The 20,964-nt window shown below is 32.7% G+C and overlaps 1 protein-coding gene across 1 annotated transcript in view; it reads right to left on the minus strand.

Moving 5' to 3' along the window:
* The window catches only part of LOC129228615 (gamma-tubulin complex component 2-like), a 105,742-nt gene that overhangs the window by 73,894 nt on the left and 10,884 nt on the right, over positions 1-20,964 (minus strand). The window contains exons 3-6 of the mRNA XM_054863296.1: positions 15,881-15,972; positions 11,055-11,112; positions 8,241-8,315; positions 5,780-5,831 (exon numbers count right to left, since the gene is read on the minus strand). Of these exons, the coding sequence (XP_054719271.1) occupies positions 5,780-5,831; positions 8,241-8,315; positions 11,055-11,112; positions 15,881-15,972 (277 nt within the window). The remainder of the gene's footprint in view (positions 1-5,779; positions 5,832-8,240; positions 8,316-11,054; positions 11,113-15,880; positions 15,973-20,964) is intronic.

Here is a 20,964-nt window from a genome sequence, read left to right on the forward strand (position 1 = left end):
CGCTGCCCGTACTCGGCAAATTTTCGAAAGAATTAAGGCTATAGACGCGAATTTCTCTGAAAACTATTTGATTTTTCAAATTTTGCGTCATTTGCCCTCGGAATTCGACAATATTTGTCAAGTTATTCTTAGAACTACTGCACAGGAATTCACATTTAATAAAGTAGTCAGCGAACTTATTGCCGAGGAATCGCGAATTCGACTAAAAGATGAGGACGATAAAATTATCGGCAGGGCTAACTTTGTAAAGAAACCGGGTAATTTTGACAAGAAAGGAGTAAAAGGGAAACTAATTTGTTTTAACTGTAATAAACCCGGCCACAGGCGGAATGTGTGTCACTATAAGAGGCTTGACAAGGACCTCGAACAACGTAACAGAAAGTCAAGATCACCAAACAAGAGGAAGGCGAACAAGAAAACTGCGAGGTGCAGTTCCCCATCAGTGGAAAAGGAAACATGTGAGTACCAGAACTTTTTCATTTCCGAAGTACATCTAAATGAAGTATCAGAAGACCCAAATGAATTTATTTTCGACACTGGTTCCACCCATCATTTCGTCAACATTCGTAGTGCGTTTGAGGACTTTAAACCATTACGAAACAAAGAAATGGCTGTAGCCGTTAGAAATGAAACTTTCCCCATTTTGGGGATGGGAACTGTGAAATTAAAGTTTGATGATACTATCATTGTTTTAAAAGATGTAATGTACTCTCCTAATCTGCGTCAGAATTTGTTATCGGGTACTAAATTCGATAAGGGGGGTGCTAAGTTTGAAGGGGGAAACGGCTCCGTGGCGATATCTGGTCGAAATGGATTTATGTTTAGAGCAATTTTAAGAAATGGCATTTATTTTGTAAAACCTCAAATTTTGTATAATAAATCGTATCAAGAAAGTATAAAACTAAATAAAAGTAATGATCATTTCGAAAATGAAAAAATTGAATGCTCTAATGTAGAAAAATTAGAATTGTGGCATAGAAGGCTGGCACATATTAACACCGATAGTATCAGAAAGAGCGGTGAATTTGAGTGTGTCCATGGCCTGCCTAAATTCAAAAATGTAAAAATAGATTGTGAAAATTGTAAAATTGGTAAATTTAAACGTGTTTCATTTAAACCAATAGGCAAAATACGGTCTAAATGTCCCCTTGAATTACTTCATGCTGATGTGTGGGGTCCATGTAATATTAAGGGAAATAAGGGGGAACGTTTTTATTTATCAATCATTGATGATTTTTCACGTAAATCTGCTTTGTATCCAATTAGTGAAAAGAGCAAAGTACCAGAAATTTTCATAAGGCACATAAAGCGTGCTGAAAGATTTTTAAATCTTAAAGTAAAAGCTGTTAGAACTGACAACGGGGGAGAATTCGTAAATAAAGTTTTTGACAACTATTGTTTGGATAACGGTATAAAACACGAGTTAACCAATATTTTCAGTCCAGAGATGAACGGTTTGGCCGAAGTGTACAATCGCTCAGCCGCTAATGCTGCAACAGTATTATTGGAAGAAAGCGGGCTAAGTAAAAGATTTTGGCCGGATGCTATGCTTTATTTCAACTATACTTGGAATAGGATTTGTCACTCAGGACAAACTAAAACACCTTTTGAGTTATATGGTGGACGTAAGCCAAGTGCTAGACACGTCAAACCTTTCGGTGTTTTGTGTTATCTTGGAACACCCCGTCAGCAAAGACATAAACTTGATGTTAAAGCCAAAAAGGGTATATTTTTGGGCTATGCATTTAACACTAAGGGTTTTCGTATCTGGATTCCCGAAAGCGGAAAAATTTTTGAAAGTATAAATGTAAATTTTAATGAAAATGTTTATTACAAAGAAGCTTTTAAAAATATATCAGAGAGTGACTCTAGTGGAGCTGTGCTGGGTCCCTGTCTCAAATGGTCAAATATTCAATCAGATTCTGAAAATTCAGAAAATGAACCGAATTCCGAATCGGATAACGGAAGTGAAAGCCCGAGTACGCCGTCTAAATTCTTATCTTCTGATGAGAGTGAAAGCGAGACGAGCGGGGATGAATCAGATTCGAATTCTGACTTGAGTGAAAATGGGGAAAACCCACCACGCGCACAGCTGCGTGAAACAGAATGGGTGAGGAAAGCAATCCCAAGGTCAGATAAATCTCGTACTGATATTTATTTTTATGAGAAACATTCTTCTAAACGATTACGTTCTTTAAATGATGTTGAAAAATATTGTTCTAAAAATGCTATTTTGTTTAAGCCACATTTATTTGATTTTAATGGTAAAAATTTATATCAAGGTGAAATTTCTGATCAAACTGTTCATTTAAATTTATGTAACTTATGACTAGATGATGAAATTGTAATTCCTAAGAATTACAAACAGGTTCTTAAATCTAAGCAAAAGGACCAGTGGTTAGATTCAATGAGGGATGAATTAGAGGTTATGCATTCTAGAAAAGTGTGGGATTTAACACCTTTGCCTGCAAATGAAAAACCAATCGGATCGAGATGGGTTTTCAATGTTAAAAGAGATGAATCGGGGAAAATTGTTAGATATCGTGGGAGACTTGTTGCTCAGGGATATGCACAATCCCCTGAATCGTACGATCAGACTTTTAGTCCGACGATTCATTTTTCATTGGTTCGATTTTTCTTTTCCTTGAAAATATCAGAAGGTTGGTTCGATTTGCAGTGCGATGTGAAAAATGCTTATTTATATGCACCTCTAAAAGAATGCATCTTTATGAGACAACCACCGGGTTTTGCAATAGAAGGGAAAGAAAATCTAGTTTGTAAGCTTAATAAAGCAATTTACGGTCTGCACCAGAGTGGCCGTATGTGGTTTTTTGAGATAAACAGTGTTTTATTGAAAATTGGTTTTCAGAAATTTGAAGAATGTAATTGTGTTTATATTTATAATTCATGTGTCATTTTATTGTTGTATGTTGACGATATTGTTTTGCTCGCACGGAAAGAAAAGAATTTAAATCATGTTTTAAATTTACTTAGGAAAAATTTTGACTTAAAAGTTCTCGGAAAAACGAAAAAACTGTTAGGTGTTGAATTTGAAAGAACGGAAAATGGTTTGAATTTGTTTCAAACGAAATATATCATTGAAGTTTTTGAAAAGTTCAAACATTTTAATTTTCCGGTTTCATCATTGCCGATTTGTAAAGGTACTGTTTTTTCGAAATCGAATTGTCCTAATACAGAAAATGAAAAATTTGAAATGTCAAAGATTCCTTATCGTAATTTGTTGGGTTGTCTTTCTTTCATTGCGAGCAGAACGAGACCGGACATTTGTTATGCGGTCAATATCTTCAGTCAATTTCAAAGCAACCCCGGTGTCATTCATTGGAACGGTCTTTTAAAACTTCTGGGTTATGTTTTTCAAACAAAAGATTTAAAACTTAAATTAAATTGTAATAGAACCCAATTAATAGCTTTTTCTGACGCCGATTATGCAGCTAATCGAGATGATCGAACTTCACTCGGGGGGCAGTTAATTTTGTTGGATAATGCGCCGATTGAATGGCGAACCTTCAAGGAACGTTGTATTAGCCTTTCCACTATGGAAAGTGAGTTTGTGGCCCTTTGTGAAGTGTCTAAAGAGCTTATGTGGTTTGACCGTGTATTAAACGAATGTTTACGCTGGGGAATTGTTAGAAAAGGTAAAATTAAATCTGTAATGTACGTTGATAATCAATCTGCCATTGATTTTGTTAAATCTCCGATTGAAAATCACCGTACAAAACATATTGATGTAAAATTATTTTTTGTTCGTGATTTGATTCAACGGGACATTTTTACCGTAAAACATGTAGGCAGTAAATCCAATAGGGCTGATATTTTTACGAAGCCGCAGACCCGTTTTGAACTGAATCGTTTTTGTGAACAAATATTTTGTTAATTTTTAATGGTATGAAATTGTTTAGTATAATAAATATAATCGGGTATTAAAGTATAAATAATTTTTGTAACAACTGAAATTCTTTTTCAAATTTCTCGTTGGTTTAATCTTTGAGATGGAGGAATTTGATTCAATGACAAGAGTTTATTTTTGGAAACTAAGCGTTTTAAATAATTTTGTCATTGTGAAAAAAAAAATTTTTTTTGTAAAATCATTGTGCCCATCTTTTTCAAAGATACTGTTTCGAGTATTTTTGTCAATTACAGTTTGAGAAGATAGTTTGCAGTGGAAATGTTAATCTTGGACTTACTATTTCCTTGGACTGTGGATCATCAATAGGCAAGAAGGACTTTTTTGAGAAAGGACTTCAATCAAATAAGCGGTGATGTATTGAGCTGCAGCTGCTGATGGATGATGTATTATGATGGATATATATCCATATTTGTTTATTGTTGAATTGTTGAATTTTTGTAAAAGATTAAGCCTGGCCCTTTGTGGATTTTTTGGGTTATTTTTGAATCTATTAAAAGTTGTATAAAAATTTAAAGTTTAATAACATTACTGAATGAGAAGGGGGGATATGATAGACATCGGTAAACGATACTTATCCGCGTTCTCATTCCTAATGTAATGTAATATAAAATTAACTTTATTCAAATTAGATTTAACTTCTCAACTCTTTCGGCACGTGTAAAGTTTCAGTTTTAGGTTGGCATCCTTTGATGCCCAATCATATGCAAATGAGGCAAGTATAAATAGTGAAAGATTCCAATCGTTCTTTCTCTTTTCTTTTGTGTTCGTCAGCCTCTCGTGAGTTAGGTCCGATAGGTGTTGGGGAGTTGCGAACTCCGCCTCCACTTATGGCCGGGTTTTATTCTTAATAACTTAGTTTTGTTAGTTATATTTATTTTAGTTACTATTGACCAATAAATTCTTGGTAAGATTTTTAACAAGTTTCCAATGTTCATTTCTTCACATTAATATTTGATTATGCACCTTCCACTGTGTGATATTATCTCTGCTTGTATAAGCATGTAACATTGTTGACTGACTTACGAAATTTAGCCCTTCGGCTTTTCGTTTAAACATCGTAAGTTATCATTTTTCTTTGCGATCCTAAACAAAGATACCAGAAACATCTATTGACATAAGGTTACTATAAATCAACAGGGTTACCTAAATAAAGTTATTTGCGCCAAAAATGAGACGACTGCGCCAGATTCCCAGTTATCGAAATATCCCCAACAAATGCCAAATACAAAGCAGAGTCTATAACCAAAACTACTAAACCGAAACAAAGCAAATGCAATCCAAAATATGCCTGAAAACTTTTAATGAGTTAAAATTTTATCTGTTGCCATTTTCAATTCTCTAATAAATAAAACTTGAGTAACTAATTCAAGCAAGGCTTTCACTTTGATTTTCAATTCGCCTTTTGACTCTGTTTTTGCATGGGTGTTTCGGTAAACAAACTTTCATCCCCTATTTTATCCCCTTGGGGGTAGAATTTATCAAAATCCTTTCTTAGCGGATGACTATGTCATAACATCTACCTGCATGCCAAATTTCAGCCCGATCCGTCCAGTGGTTTGGGCTGTGCGTTGATAGATCACTATGTCAGTCAGTCACCTTTGAGTTTTATATATTTAGATATATATAAAGCAAAAGGTGCATTTTTAAATGAATTACTTAACTATTAGCAACATTTAGTGCATCTGAATTTTACATTTGCTACAATTGACAGGCTGCCTTTCTCAAAGATGTATCATACATAGAACATCTTTAAACATGAAGATGCATGTGTGTGTGACATGAATTTAAACTATCTCACATGTCTGAATATGTAACATTGAATCAATGATATGAATGAAGATTGAGACTTACCATTTCTTTTGGGTTCCTTTCTCTTAAAAGATGGAGAAGATAAATGGTTGATCTGCAGAAAATCAGGCAATTAAAATAAGACATAAATAGAAAGCTAAGATTTGGCGATTGATTTACACCTTTGATTTATTAATGTAATCTAACCTACTATAATTGAACTAAACACTCCAACTTCAGGGCTATAATATAGAAAATAAATATTAACTTCAATAATAAAGATTCATGTATAATATAACTGCTGCCAGAGTCATTATCAGTGGTGCACACAGTGGCGTAGCTACATATTTTGCCACCCTTTCCTTGAGACATATCTAAGACATTAAACCGTCGGAAATTATTGAACAAATGGAAAACTTCATTTAAGGAAGAAAAGTGAAACTAATTCAATCCGTATTCTTCCTACGAAAAAAAGGGGGGGGGGGATGGGGATGTTAGGCGCCTATCTCTGAGAAATATTCGAAATTTACATCAAAAATCATAGTTAAGAGAAATGCTTAGGGGAACGGAGTTCTCTCCTGAATCGTCAACAAAACTGAAGTCAGTTTTAGCTTTTGGTGACTTTAGGAAGTTAGGGTCTTTTCCGAAAATTTACGTTTTAAAAATACAATTTAAGTCTGTCTTAGTGGACGTTAAGGGAATAAGGAAGGTTCAGGGGCTCACTAGGGAAACATTTCAACTTTGAACACTAAGAAGCGCAGTTGTAGTCACAGCAAAGCCTTACATTATTCAGGTTTTTTTTTAAATTTGCCTCCAGCAATAGATTTAAAGTATGATCCCCTTAATTAGAATTTTTTTTTCTACATCAAAGGTGCTGAATTGCCCCCCCCCCCCTAAAAATATGCCGCCCGGGGCAGACCGCCTCCTTTGCCCCACCCTAGCTACGCCACTTGGTGCACATAAGATGTAGAAACTTTCCCAATTATATAAGTTAATAATATACAGAAAGAAAGCAATTACGATAATTCATGTTTCCAAAAATTTATCCTGAACAACACTTGAAACCAGCACATTTTCCAGATTCTAGATCACTCTTTCTAGTAAACACAAAATAAATAAATACTGACACTCATTTATACAGTTAGGTACTTTTTGTTGAACACATTTTCTTGCTTACTCTCTACCTACAATATGCAAATGCATTTGCCAGGCAGCACTTGTAAATCCAATTACAAAACAGTTATATTAGTTGAGAACTGCAGATACAGTAGAACCTCGATTATCCCAGCTGATTGGGACCGCTAGTGCCTCGGATGTCGGAATTCTCGGTTAATAGAAATTTTGCATAAAACCTGTCAGGATCGCAAATGGTATAAATTAAAAATACGATAGAATATTTTTCAAAGATGGACAGATAAAAAGTAATGTTTTACAGTTCAAAAAACTAAAATTGAAAATAACTTGTAGTAAGTTTTGAGAAGTTAATTGAATATTTTCAGCAATACCAAGTTAAATATTGAAAGATATATTATAAAAAAAATCCCAAAGTAAAATTTAAATATTTAACAAAAAAAAAAAAAAAAAAAGGCGGAGGAGAGAAGAGTTCAATACAATATTTTTCTCAGGCATTTAGCAGATAGTACAGTGAAACTTATCTAGAGCGAACACTCTCCGTTCCTGAAAAAAGTGGTCGTTAATGGAGGTTGGTCACTCTTAGAGGTCATTTTCGAACATGCAAATATAGCACCAGTAGCTTTCATTTATCTTCTTCCTGTAGTCTATTAATCAAGGACATTATGATAAAAATGCATTTAAATAAAGAAACTTTTTTTACTTGATTTTTCAGTTTGAAAACTATTTATTAACTTTCCCATGTAAGTTTACGACTTCAACAATTTTCTCGAGCATGAGATAACTCACTTTTTCGATATTTTGACTGCGATGTATGGTGATGAAATGCAGAATGCAACTTCTATTCTAGAGAACTTCTATTCTTACCAGCCTCCCTCAATGACAGGGGTGCACACTTGACTTGCCTCAAGATGTGCATTGCTACCTTAGCTTCCCAAGGGTCCAAAAAATAACGCCCTCATTTTTGAGGTTCAAAACAGAGAGGGCAAGAAAGGAACATGTTTAGGCCCACAAGAGAATAGATTTTAATCCCTTATTCTGGTTTCTTTCAACTTTGGTTAACAAGTGAAAGCTGATCTGTGTGTGAACTAAATGTTCTATTGCTTTTCTTTTGTTGTTTCTCTGTCTTTTGGGGTTTCTCTAACAAAAACTCCTATATTTGTTAATACTGAGGTTTACGACTGGCCGGTTGTTCTGAGAGGTTTCAATGGTCTTTCTCAGAGGTATTTTAACATTAGATATATACGGGGGAAAATCGGTGCCCCAGAAAAGTGGTGGTTAATGTAGGTGGTCGCTATATAGAGGTGGTCGTTCACAGAAGTTTCACTGTACTGACATTTCATGCAATTCTTGAAGGAAAAAAAAAAAAAAAAAAACAGATTTTGAAACTTACAGCTTTACAGTTTTTATCCAAGCCATTACTTTCAATAACAGTTACAGGTGTATTAATTTTCAGCAACTTTTTGACCTAGAATTATTTAAGATTAATTTAATTGTTATAAAAACTTCCAAATAACTGATTTAAATACTAGCATTTGATTTTAGAGCAAGATAATTACTATATAATATATAAGAAGCTTCATACTGAATGTGACAAAAATAATAGCATAGCACAAATTCTGTAATTGAGGTATTTAGCTGAAACAAATTAATTATGAAACTATAATTGAATGCGTATCTAGAAAAAGGGCATATGTTAGGCTTTTAAACATAGCACATACCTGTTAGAGATGAGTTCGGGCTTATTTTTGAGAGCCCGGGCCTGCCCGAGCCCGCCCAAGCACGGGTGATATTGCCTCAGACCAAAATCTGAGCCCGCCTGAGCTCGAAGGAAACTTTCTTGTATCAAAAACCTTCTACAGTCTGACATGATTCAAAGAAATGTTAGTCTCAGCTGTTGTTTTACAACAACTAATTTTGGGTACAGTAGAACCTCGATTATCCGAGGTAATTGGGACTGAACCTACTTCGGATAATCGAAATTTTCGGATAATCGAGAATTCATCAATGATAATCTAGTTTAACATGTAGTATCGTCTTTGAACTGTTATGACTATTTTATTTGTTAAATAGAGTAAAATTATAACTAAAAATAAATTTATTTCTGAAACAAAAACTTACAATGGTTTAAATTAAAACTTCATCTGGTATAAATTGGCCATCATCTTTTTGCCGTACAGCTCTATCCCGAAGTTTTGTTAAAAGCATGAGTTCAGAGGAATCACTGTTCATGTTGTTCCAACTAAACAAGGCATTTTAAGAAACACTCAAAAGCATCATTGTTAATGATTTTATTTACTCCGGAATCACTATCATCTTCATCCTCATCTTCTTCTTTTGGGAGAATTTTGGACTACTGCTATTAATTCCTTATCATTGAGCAACTGAAAGGAAGACAATTCAACCAATCTGTGATTTCTCTATCCCCACAATTTTCAAAACATTTCATTGTGTTAAAAAGGCTTGAAAATTCAGCAACACTATCTTTCACAACGTCTGTAGCATTTTCATCTGCGCCAATTGAAAAATTCAGCAAATGTTTTCGCCAACTTCGTCTTAGTGTTATCTGCACTCTTAGTTTGGAAAGGATGGCTTGTATACAAAACAAATGTGAGGGAAATTAAAAAAATTTAAAAATGCGTGTTTGTTAAGAGAAAATTTTGGATGATAGTAGAAAGTGAAAAAAAAGTGAAGACGAAACCGACTTCGGTTAACCGAGAGTTTCGGTTGATCGAGGTTCGGATAATGGAGGTTTTACTGTACTTGTATTGTAACAGCGTGTTTTTTTTTTGTTGCTCTCTCTGTTAATGAAAAATGTTATGTTGAATATTCTTCATTAACAGAAGTTTCTAAATTTTCTCAAAATGCTCCACTTCAAATGCATTACTGTGTGACATATTGCAATAGTAATCAAAAAAAAAAAAAAAAAAGGGTTAATTTAGTTAAGTATTTTTTGGTTAAATTTTAACATTGACTGAATTGATTTAAATGTGTGTTTCTTTCGCACACAGCATGATAATGTTTTTTTTTGCTTTGAATTTGTTTGGAGATGGACGATTGAATATCTTAGCTTGAGTCTGAGCCTGAAACCTATCTTCGGTTTTAGAGCCCGAGCTCGCCTCGGGCCCGGGCTCAGCCCTTCTCATCTCTAATACCTGTATGCCTTTCTTCTAAACAACCACTCAATTATAGAAGTTTGAACACACAAAAGCAAAGAATCCTCTGGGTTCAAACTGTCACTAGAGGTGTTGTTAATCAATATGGCATAATTAAAGTACAAATAAATTTGAAATCAGAGTTAAAGAAATAGGAATACTGAATACTTTTACAAACAGTTTTTCTTTTCTATTTTGATCGGATTTTTGGGCAATCCAAATTTTTGTGATCGGAATGGTCCTAATTAGTTCGGATTAGTGGGGTTCTACAAAATAATGCACACACATATGCATATATAAATAAAACTATCACACAATCAAATTTAAAAACAATTTATTCTTAAATACACTAGCACATTCCATATCCTGTGTATACAAATGGGCAATTCCATTGTAACAGACTAACCTTTATAGGGAAGAAAATGTCTCTACAGCTTTAAATATTTATCTGAAATGTGGTTTCACATTGTATGTGAATGGTGACTTTTAGAAACATTTTTATTTCAGTAAATATGAGCTAAAAAAGAAATTAAAAAACATGGTAATATATGTTAGTTGGTTACGGTAGTCTTCACATAATCAAATTTAAAACCAATTCATTCTTAAATACACTATAGCACATTTCATATCCTGTATATACAAATGGGCAATTCCATTGTAACAGTTATGGTAGTCTTTTGTATTTAAATTTATAATTATTGAAAAAAAAATTGTTTCTCAAAGTAATCATATTTATCTAGTTTCTATCATCACATGAAATGTATCAACTGTATTTCAAATAAATATTAATTACTGTTTTTACGCTGCAGGAATATTTCCTTCCCTATAACTGTTAGTTTGTTGTGATAAAAGTCAAGAACACATAATAACATTTTTAGAATAAATGTATTAAATAAAAACAAATTTCATTTTATAATCTTCATCATTTTTTAAGTTCATTTAAATGCATAAATTACAAAAATAAAAAAAGAGTAATCCCTCCTCCTCCTCCATCTATTTAATGAATCAAGATGAAGATAACGTAATTGAAATACAAAAAATCAAATCCTCACTTTTTCATCATTTTGAATTTGAGACAGGAGATGCACCATAGGGTCTACTTCTCTTATCCTACAAAAAGAAAGGAGCAATTGATAACCAAACACATTTTTAAAGTTATGTATACTACTAAAAATATGAATGCATTTAACCAAGAGTGTAACAAAGTTTTAAAAATACATATATAATGTGAATGTTTTAAAACTTTATACAATCCAGTTTCAAAATGAACCAGATTTATCATTCTGAGTTTTTCCAAGGCAGGAGCAAAAGATGTTAACTCAATGTTAATTATTCAAAGAACAACAAAACCACTCCCATTCATATGTAAATACATTAATTTCTCAACCCCTCTCATGATCCTCAAATGAGGAGTCTGGCAAGAACTCATCCTAATTATTTCATAGTTAGATAAATTAGAGAGAGAGAATTCACTACGTACATATTCCAAAACACTTCCGAATAACACCAATCTAAATGTAAGGGTACTTTTCTGTTAGCCGGGCGCAAGGGAAAATCGCCAAATGATTAACCCCAAGCGAATACGCCCAACAAGGACTGTAAGAAAATTGGCGGATTTCTACATCAATTTGGCGAATCATCGCTTGGCCTTGGGTGTAATCATTTGGTGATTTTCGCTTTCACCCGGCTAACAGAAAAGTACTAATGTAAGTAAAGAACAAACTGAGAAGAAAATACAGCAGAACCTCTCAATAAGGGACACCAAGGGGACCTGAAATTTTGTCCCTTAAATAGGGGTGTTCCTTCTTCAAAGGTAGTTGAAATGATGCATGCAGTTTTTTAATTCAGTATAATTTTGTAATCAACATTAACTATATAGACATCTAAGATACAATGCTAAAAATTATTTATGTATACTGAATAAAATTCAAAATTATTCTAATTTCAAAATTTATTCTTTTAATAATTAAAATTTAATTAAAAATTTGGTTATCCTAACGGTTTGTAACATAAATGAATTATTTTGAAGTAATTTCTTACATGGACTTGTTCCATTTCATGCAATTTAAAATTCAATACAATCTAAATTTCAATCGGTCTTCATGTTCCAAGTTTTTTTAAAGCTTTTCATGCGCCGTTGACTGTTCATCGGTTGTTAGCCTAAGGAACAGGCATGTAAATTTTAGCAAGAATTTTACAATGATAGTATACGTTAATGTCAAACTTTCACCAGTTGAGTTTTAGGATCTTAAATTCCAGTAAATTCAAAACTTTTTATGCATTTATACAATAATTTTTGTAAGTTTTCTCACTAACTGTCCCTTATTCAGAGACAAATACATATAGAGATACCAAGCCAAAGAGACTGGAGCTTGAAAAAATGTCCCTTAAATGGAGGTGTCCCTTGAAAGAGGTACTACTGTACTAAATATAGCTATTTCAAGGCTACAACAGAACTCCTTTATAAGCGTTAGAGCATCAGTGGTCTGGCCAGAGGATATTTGGGTCCGTTAACGGACCCTTCACAAAAATCCGATCAACCAAAACGGACCATTCACAAAATCCCAATCAACCAAAACGGATCCTTCACAAAATTATGATAAACAAGAACGGATCTTTCACAAATTGTTTATTGAAAGAGCAAATCTGAAAGCAAAATAACGCAGAGCATAGCCTGCATAGTATATTTCCGTGTATAAAACCAATAATTTTTGGAACCTTTTTTAAAGTCAAATTAGAGGGATCAGCTTATACAAAATCTGCTAAGTTTGCCAAGAAAAAAAAAATCAGCACTCTTGTGATGCTCCTGCAAGCGATAAATAATTGCTACTGCCAAATAAATATAATGCTTGTTGTTTGTTTCTTGGAAAGAAATTAACAGCTGAAAATAAGTTTGGTTTTAAATAATTTTGTTTGTTTGTTTTATCACAGCTAATTAGCAGCAATGTTGTTGTAAACTTTTCTGAAAGGCATTGGTAAGCATTCTCATGAGGTGCGATGTTTAACTGTTATTTTGGGAGAAAACTATATGGGTTTGATTTTTCGAAGCTAACAAGGATGATTAACATTAAATAAACTCTTTTACTTAAAGTTTTTTTTTCTTTAGATGTCTACATTTTAAAAAATTCAATCTTTTAACATCCGATATGAGAATCATATTTTGTTCTTTTTTCAAGCTAACTTTGCTTTATTAGGATGCAAATGAAAAGTCTCTTAATTTTTGTTAGAACTCTCATTTCAAGTTTTAAAAGTAAAATTCCATTTTCTTTTATAAGTCAAAAATTAAAATGCTGAATCCATGGTTTAATTTTTTTTTGCTTCAACTGTGTCCACAGATATTAATGATATGTTTATCATAAGAGTCTAAAATGCAATTTAAAAATAATTTTATCAAAAATATTTCTTTTACAAGCCGTTTTTATACTTTTGATGCTTTCACTTTGAGAATTGAAATCTTTTTGCATCCGCTATGGGAATCTGATTTTTCAAATTTTTGATGTTTAGTACGCTTTGTTAAGAAGTAAACAAATAAAATCTCTTTTTATTTATGTTAAAATCGCGGAATTTATAACTTTTAAACGAAATTCTGTGCCTTTTAAGTGTGTCTTGGGTCAAAAAGTTAAATGCTGAATCCCCTTTGTCTGAATTTTATTTATTTTTTTTGTTACAATTATTTTAAATACGGTACAGAAATATTTCTAGTATAATTTAACATAATGTAGAATGGTAGATAAATATTGATACTTGGGGAGAGCAATGCTGCCCCCCCCCAATACTAGAAAAACATCACAGAATGATATTCTCAACATAGAAGAGGAAAACACTGAACTCTAAATGATGCAGCTTTTGCCATCTCTAAATTCTAAAATTTCACTCTAACATTTTTTTTTTTGGTGAAATTAATTGATTTTCACAAAATTAATTCATTTTTCACAAAACTATTTGATTTTTCACAAAAAACGGACCCAGTGAAAAATCCTGGACAAACCCCTGAGCGTTCAATGGGTCATTCCATGCCAAATCAACCAATCACTCAAAATGACCATCTCAGATTTTCATGAAACTTTCAGGGATTATACTGTTTGACATTCTAAATTCAGATCTACTTTTAAAAAAAATCTATCTTTTTTGGTTAATGAGTTATTAATTTTTTAAATGTGTAAAAACTCACGTTTTTTTTTACTCATCTGTTGTGCTTAAAAATGCTACAATTTTAGTTCTATGGGGTCAATACAGTTGGTTAACAGCTCATTTTAAAGAGAAAAATTTAAGAACTGTGAGTAATAATGTATCAAAGCATCATAAGGAAGTAATTGAAGGCTATAAAATATGTGATACTTGCTGCAAAGCTGTACAAAAATTACCTTTAGTTACCTCAGATTATAAAGAAAGTTCAGATGAAGCTCTGAGTGAAACAGATCATGAGACTGAAATTTCAACTCCAGAAAAGTCTAAAGCTATTGAAATTTTAAATGAAAGTCTTGGAGTAATTGATGAAACTCCCATAAAAAAAATTCGTCTTAGTGAAAAGAAGTACCCCCAGACAAAATTAACTAAGATCACTGAAGTTTTAGGAACTCAACTATTTGCATAAAATACACCGCCAGCTCAGTCAATTCCAGCCGAGGACTGCAGTTTCGTGCTTATTAGCACTCATTAGCCCGGCATAGGAGTGACTGAGCTGGAGGTGGAAAACCTCTTAAAGAAGCCTAGAGTGCCAAATAAACTGGTTTGGCACTCTAGGCTTCTTTAGGTATTTTTATGTATCGAATTCTACTTTGTGTTTATACATTTCAAAATTACATCCTCGAAGTTTCTGTGCTAGTTCTGTTTACTGAACTTCAAAGGAATAAAAGATAACCAAAATTTAAGATTTTTTTGAAAATTAAAGGTTTTTTAATTAATTGAACTATTTATAGTTTTACTACAAAATGTTTATAATATTATTAAAAAAATAAAACATGTATATTTTGAAATAAATTTAAATTGTTAAAAATAGTTTTGTGCATTTAAAAAAGTATTTTTTTACTTATTTATTGTTTTTTAAATTTTTAAACAAAAATGCTAAGTAGCACCATTGCATTATTTGCTATAACTGCTGATCCCATCATGTCCCCACTCTGAAATTCTTAGGATGTATTTATTAAAACATATTAAAAAACATATATTTTTTTCAAAATTTTTAAAAGACACTAACTTTAAAAATATTTAAATTTTAAAATTAAAAAAAAAATTAAAAATTCAAGAAAATATGCAAGTTGCATGTCAAATTAAAGCTCATGCAATTCTCTTTAAAATGAGCTGTTAACCAACTGTATTGACACCATAGAACTAAAATTGTAGCATTTTTAAGCACAACAGATGAGTAAAAAAACGCGAGTTTTTACACATTTAAAAAATTAATAACTCATTAACCAAAAAAGATAGATTTTTTTTAAAAGTAGATCTGAATTTAGAATGTCAAATAGTATAATCCCTGAAATTTTCATGAAAATCTGAGATGGTAAATTTGAAAATAATTTTTTTTGGTTGATTTGACATGGAATGACCCCAATATATACGACAGCAAATTAAGTGTTTTCTTCACCTTTTTCTTTCCTTGTGCCAATTACTGGTTTTATTTATAATTTAGCACACCATTTTTTTGATAATTTTCCATTTATAGTCCTAAACTCGTTTCTAGTTTAAATTTAAACAACTTATTTTTAAACATACTATGTCAGTAAAACCACAAATATAAATACTTAATATACAAATCTTTTATGAGTTTCAAATGCTGGAAATTGCCAAAAATAATTTTCTGAATTTTACTTTTATCCAACATATCTGTCTAACCAAAAGGATCTTCATGTACCAAAAAAAAAAAATCTTTACTTACTGTTTTAGCTTTAATTCATCATATTTCTGAAAGACTTCATCAGAACAAGGGGAAAATTCAGCCATTCTTTTAACAAGTGAAATTGATTTAACCTGTAATTAAATTATAATGACATTAAAAACAGAAACAGTTAGATACAAGCACTTATTAGTCTGATGATTCACTTTTGTAAATGAAAAGACATTTTTAGCATTTTTTTTTTTTTTTTGGTGTGTATTTTACATTCTTTTGTGCAGTTTGTGCTTGGGACAAAACGAACTTATGACGTCAATTCTAGCCAACAGTCGCTTCCTTTACCAACAAACCCACATGAATATGAACCAGTGAATTATCATTTAAATTTGATACAGCCTGTTTTAAAGAGGGAGACTGATCAAGTATTTCTCAGGACCATTGCTCTGGAGACGATCTACACTTATATACCCCGAAAGTGAATGGTTACATATATATACCGATGCGTCAAGAGTAGCAGACTATATAAATGCAGGTGCGGGTGTCTACAGTGAGCTCTTTTCTTTTTAGATTCCTGTTAGTAAATATGCCTCTGCATTCGATGAAGAGGTAAAAGCTATACACCTGGCTCTAGATCAATTGAGATACCGTGATTTTAAACTTAAGGGATGTGTTGTCCTATCGGATTCTCAAGCGGCTAGTGAGGCGATAGCATGGATAAAAGCTGCAAGTCACAGGAAATTTCTGAATATCGCAGTTTCATTAACGATCTGCTCATGCAGAATATAAAAGTCGTGTTGCAGTGGATCCCAGCACACTGTGGGATTAGGAGAAACGAGTTTGCTGATGCTCTAGCAAAGAGGGGGTCTGCTGCTGTTCAACTATCAAATGAGCCAGTGTCATTCAATGCAATAAAATTATATATCAGGAAAAAATCAAGGGTTGTTTTTTTGGCAAGACCTAAAAGCTAGAAGCAACCACAAAGTTAGGTTTATAAACCGTGATTTTGTCCCATCAGCACCAAAAGCAGTGTCAGTAGCCATGCTTCCACTTTTAACTGGTCATGACTGTTTGTCAAAACATCTTCACCGTTTGAGAATTGTCGAGAGTCCCAATTGTCCTTTTTGTAATTCAAACCAAGAAATGGACATTCGCCACCTGCATCCAGCTTTCCTGACATAGCCTGTGAGACCATTACCGGGAAGCAAGAGAGCGTATCGGCAGCTAAATATTTCACTTCATAGTTCCTGTATTTTTCTTTGTTCTGTGTATTGCGTTTGTTTTTGCTATTTTGTTCTTTGTAACTTTTTCTTGCTGCCAGCCATTCGAAAAAAAAAAGAAAAAAAAACTTTACACACCCAGTAAATAAAAATTGTCTTGAAAATTAAGCATAAGTTTACTAAATAATAACAATTATTTAATATAGAGACTGAAGTTCTAGGTGAAATGGTGGGATTCACGACAAGATTTACTAGAGCCTCTGCTTGAAAATAGCTTGGGAAGGAGACTTGTGCCCATGGAAGATTTAAAAAAACCCAAACAGTTTTAGCCAGTGGCAGAATTAGGGCTTGGGGATTATTTTAGCACTTTTTAGTTTTCTGGGCCCCTCCCAAAAACTATTTCTGTATCCCCCCCTGGCGGCTCCTTCCTAAAAATGTCAGTGAGAAACACTAAATTTACAATCTATCTGTTTGATTTAATATGTTGTTCTAAAAGCTTTTTACTTTTATTGCTTGACTTCCAAAATTTAACTTTTTTTCTTATCAACTGTGTTCAATCTTAGCATGGCTTTTAGAGGTATGTTCAGTTTTTCAGAAAATTTCAATAAAATAACATATAATGGTGCTTTGAAGAAAATTAATGTTTTTCCACACATCAAAAGCCATTGACTATGTTGAGGGTTGTACAGCTCAAATTCTTCCATTGCTTCCGGTATTTTTTCATCTGCATTAGCTTGGATTTGAGTATGATCTGAAGCACTATATGTTTGAAATGATAAAATTGGCATTAACAAATACATAATTTTCAAACAATCGTTTACGTACTCCCCAAATAAAAAATAAAAAAAAAGAAGTCATTACTTGTTCTCAGGATGAATGACTCATCATCAACTTTGGATTGACATCAGTAAAGAGTATTTCCAAGAAAGTATTAGTTGAGATGGAAGTAGCGATGTAAAATACCCGGGGGTAGTAATTTTTAGGGGTAAATACCCGGGTATTCATTTCAAAAATTTATATTTGACTAAAATACTTTTCTGTATGTATTCTACTATGTATATATATATATATATATATAACCGACCATATACAAAACGATAAATTTTTGCTCAAAAATTGTATTTTGATCACATATTTAAAGAATTATTGTGTGAAAGAAGCACTCTAATATGATATTCACATTAAATATGCTGGATATGCCTAATCAATGTTGATAGTCAAATTTCAGATATAAAAAGCCATTCTACAAAAAGTAAAAAGCTTCACTGGTTACCAATAAAAACAAATTTTTTAAGGTTCTAGTCTTTTATAACCCAGTAATATGTCCCTGCATGACATCAAAATGTAACGAAATGTCGCTAAATTTATTATTACTATTTATTTGCCTATATCTTTTACAGAATGTTAATGTGAAAACTGTTTCTATGTTTGCCACGTTATCACTTAAACAGCAATAAAATAAATGAATAACATCATAGTCTTAATAACTTCTCCGTTTATTCTTCCAAACATCCCTCATGCTTCTTTTTTTTGTGGATATGACCAGAAGCGTAGGGTCGGGGGGGCACGTGCCCCCCCCCAACTTGCTGAACAGATTTTTTTATTACTAAAATTGGTTGCCTCTGTTGTCCCGAAATTAAAACGAAAATCATCTCAGGAGTTTCTGCGCGGCTACTTATTACTTTCATTTTATGCTGACATTCCCCAGTAAGGTAGCAATCTTACTAATATTATATATGCGAAAGTTTGTCTGTATGGATGTATGGATGTATGGATGGATGTTTGTTACTCTTTCACGCAAAAACTACTGAACGAATTTTGATGAAACTTTACAATAATATAGCTTATGCATCAGAATAACACATAGGGTAGTTTACGTCCCGTTATGGGGGGAAAAACCCCCTTAGGGGGGCAATAAAACACAGATTTTGTATAAATTCTCTAATATTGGGATGAAAAAATACTTGCACATATTTACATTATATGTCCATCGAAAGCTCTGATTTTTCTGCTGAAGATGGCACCTGTACGAAATTTCTAAGTAGAACAAAAAACGAGTAATGAGCTTTTTAGATCCATGTTCGAAGGCTTTCCTCAACTCAATACAGTATTTAGTGTATCATCTCAACTCCCTGTCGATAGCGACAATTGTTGTATTGTTGACTTTCTTTGCTTTTCGTGATTGTTCAAGGCTTTTCTCAAGTCAAATCTTGAAGTAAGATTTTTGCACAAGATTGGCAAATAATACATGATTTGGCTGATGATTTTCCATTTAAACGGAACTTTAATGTAATTAATGGTTTTTATTATTATTTATGCTGATTGAACACTTACTCATTATCCAAACAACCAGCAGATCGCCAAAATTTTTGCAGAAATATTTCCGTAGCTGATGCATTTGGCAGTTTTTTCAACGTTGCTGTTTTTGAAGCCGAAGACTACGTCATAATGTTTCTCAGCTTCCACCATGTAAACAAAATATCGCCAATCAAAGAATTTTCAAAAGACTTTTTTTACTGTGTTAAATAATCCAGCATCTAAATTAGGCAAATCCATAAACAGCGCAAAAACTTCCATTAATTTTCCTTTTTGCACAATTTCAAACAATCACCAAATTTTATTACTTATTTTGGTAACATTTCGGATGAAACTGTTTAGCGCCATTTTATGGTGACCAAAAATATCTCAGCATCTGGCGACGATATCTCTGTAACGAAAATCAATATCATATCGTTTTATAAAAGTAAGGAAAGAATGGGGGAGCATCATCGAAGGTACCCCGAAACGACTTTCGCAAATTCGGTAAAATCGCACCAAGAGTCACAATGATTGAAATTTCCCGAAATAACTAAAGCAAGTATAAGGGGATTACGAGCGCAGCTACTTTTTTTAAATCACTTCGTACTTCATTAGCCATACAGAGAAGGTTTTAGACTCCATGTTAAAAAAAAAAAGTATCAACAGATTAATCTTTTTAAACATGAGAAGATTAATTTCATGTTTTTTTTAATTTGTGTATGCTTAAATATAGTGCTTTCGTTTCTAAATCAATACTACTTTGTTCTTTATACTTATTGCTATTTTAGTTTTGTGAGTAAGGAAGAAACTCGATTTTTAATCACGTCAAAAAGATGTGTTTTAAATTCTTTCACTTAAAACAGAAAACAAAAGCAAGTAACGATTTTTTCTAATAATTATTACTGACCCAGGCAACGCCGGGTATTTTTGCTAGTAATGTATAAATTTCCTATAGCCCCAGCCTTGGAGCTCGGAGGAGTTGTTACAATTACAAAATCTTTCAAATCGGCATATAAGAATCAAGTAAAGTAAAAATAACTTCACTCACTGTTCATCGTCTCTGCGCCGCTTGCAGAGGCAGATCAAGAAAAAATCGACTGAAACAATAAGTTTTTCAAAAAATTACACTAGAAATGGCACGATATATGACATGATGAAAAAATGCGCCCATTTTTGTCGTGAGGGGTTTTGAATTAATTATGTATTTGTTAAAAACGGGCTATTTTGCAATCCCCATGTCTTCACTGGTTATCGAAAAAGAGGCTTATTCCAAGGCAGTGTAAGATTTTTGAAGTCGAAAAAATGTTAAAATAACCATTTTTTAACAACCATTTTCTTATGCATATGTGTTTGAAATTATAACAGTAAATAAAGGATTAGTTTTTATTTTAACTATGCAAACGGCATTATTTGAGGAGGGGAGAGGAGGAGGGTACAACTGCCCTTGAATTTCCATTGCACTTTATTTGACGCTCAGGTACCGCTGATTTCGTGCATTGCGTGTGATAAATTAATTCACAATGAAACTATATATATATGTGTCAGATTTCTTTTTATTCAAAAAAGTTAAGTTAAGCTGACATAATTGGTCTTAGGAATTTCACAAAATTTTTT

The sequence above is a fragment of the Uloborus diversus genome, chromosome 8, assembly GCF_026930045.1.
Source record: "Uloborus diversus isolate 005 chromosome 8, Udiv.v.3.1, whole genome shotgun sequence".
NCBI lineage: Eukaryota > Metazoa > Arthropoda > Arachnida > Araneae > Uloboridae > Uloborus > Uloborus diversus.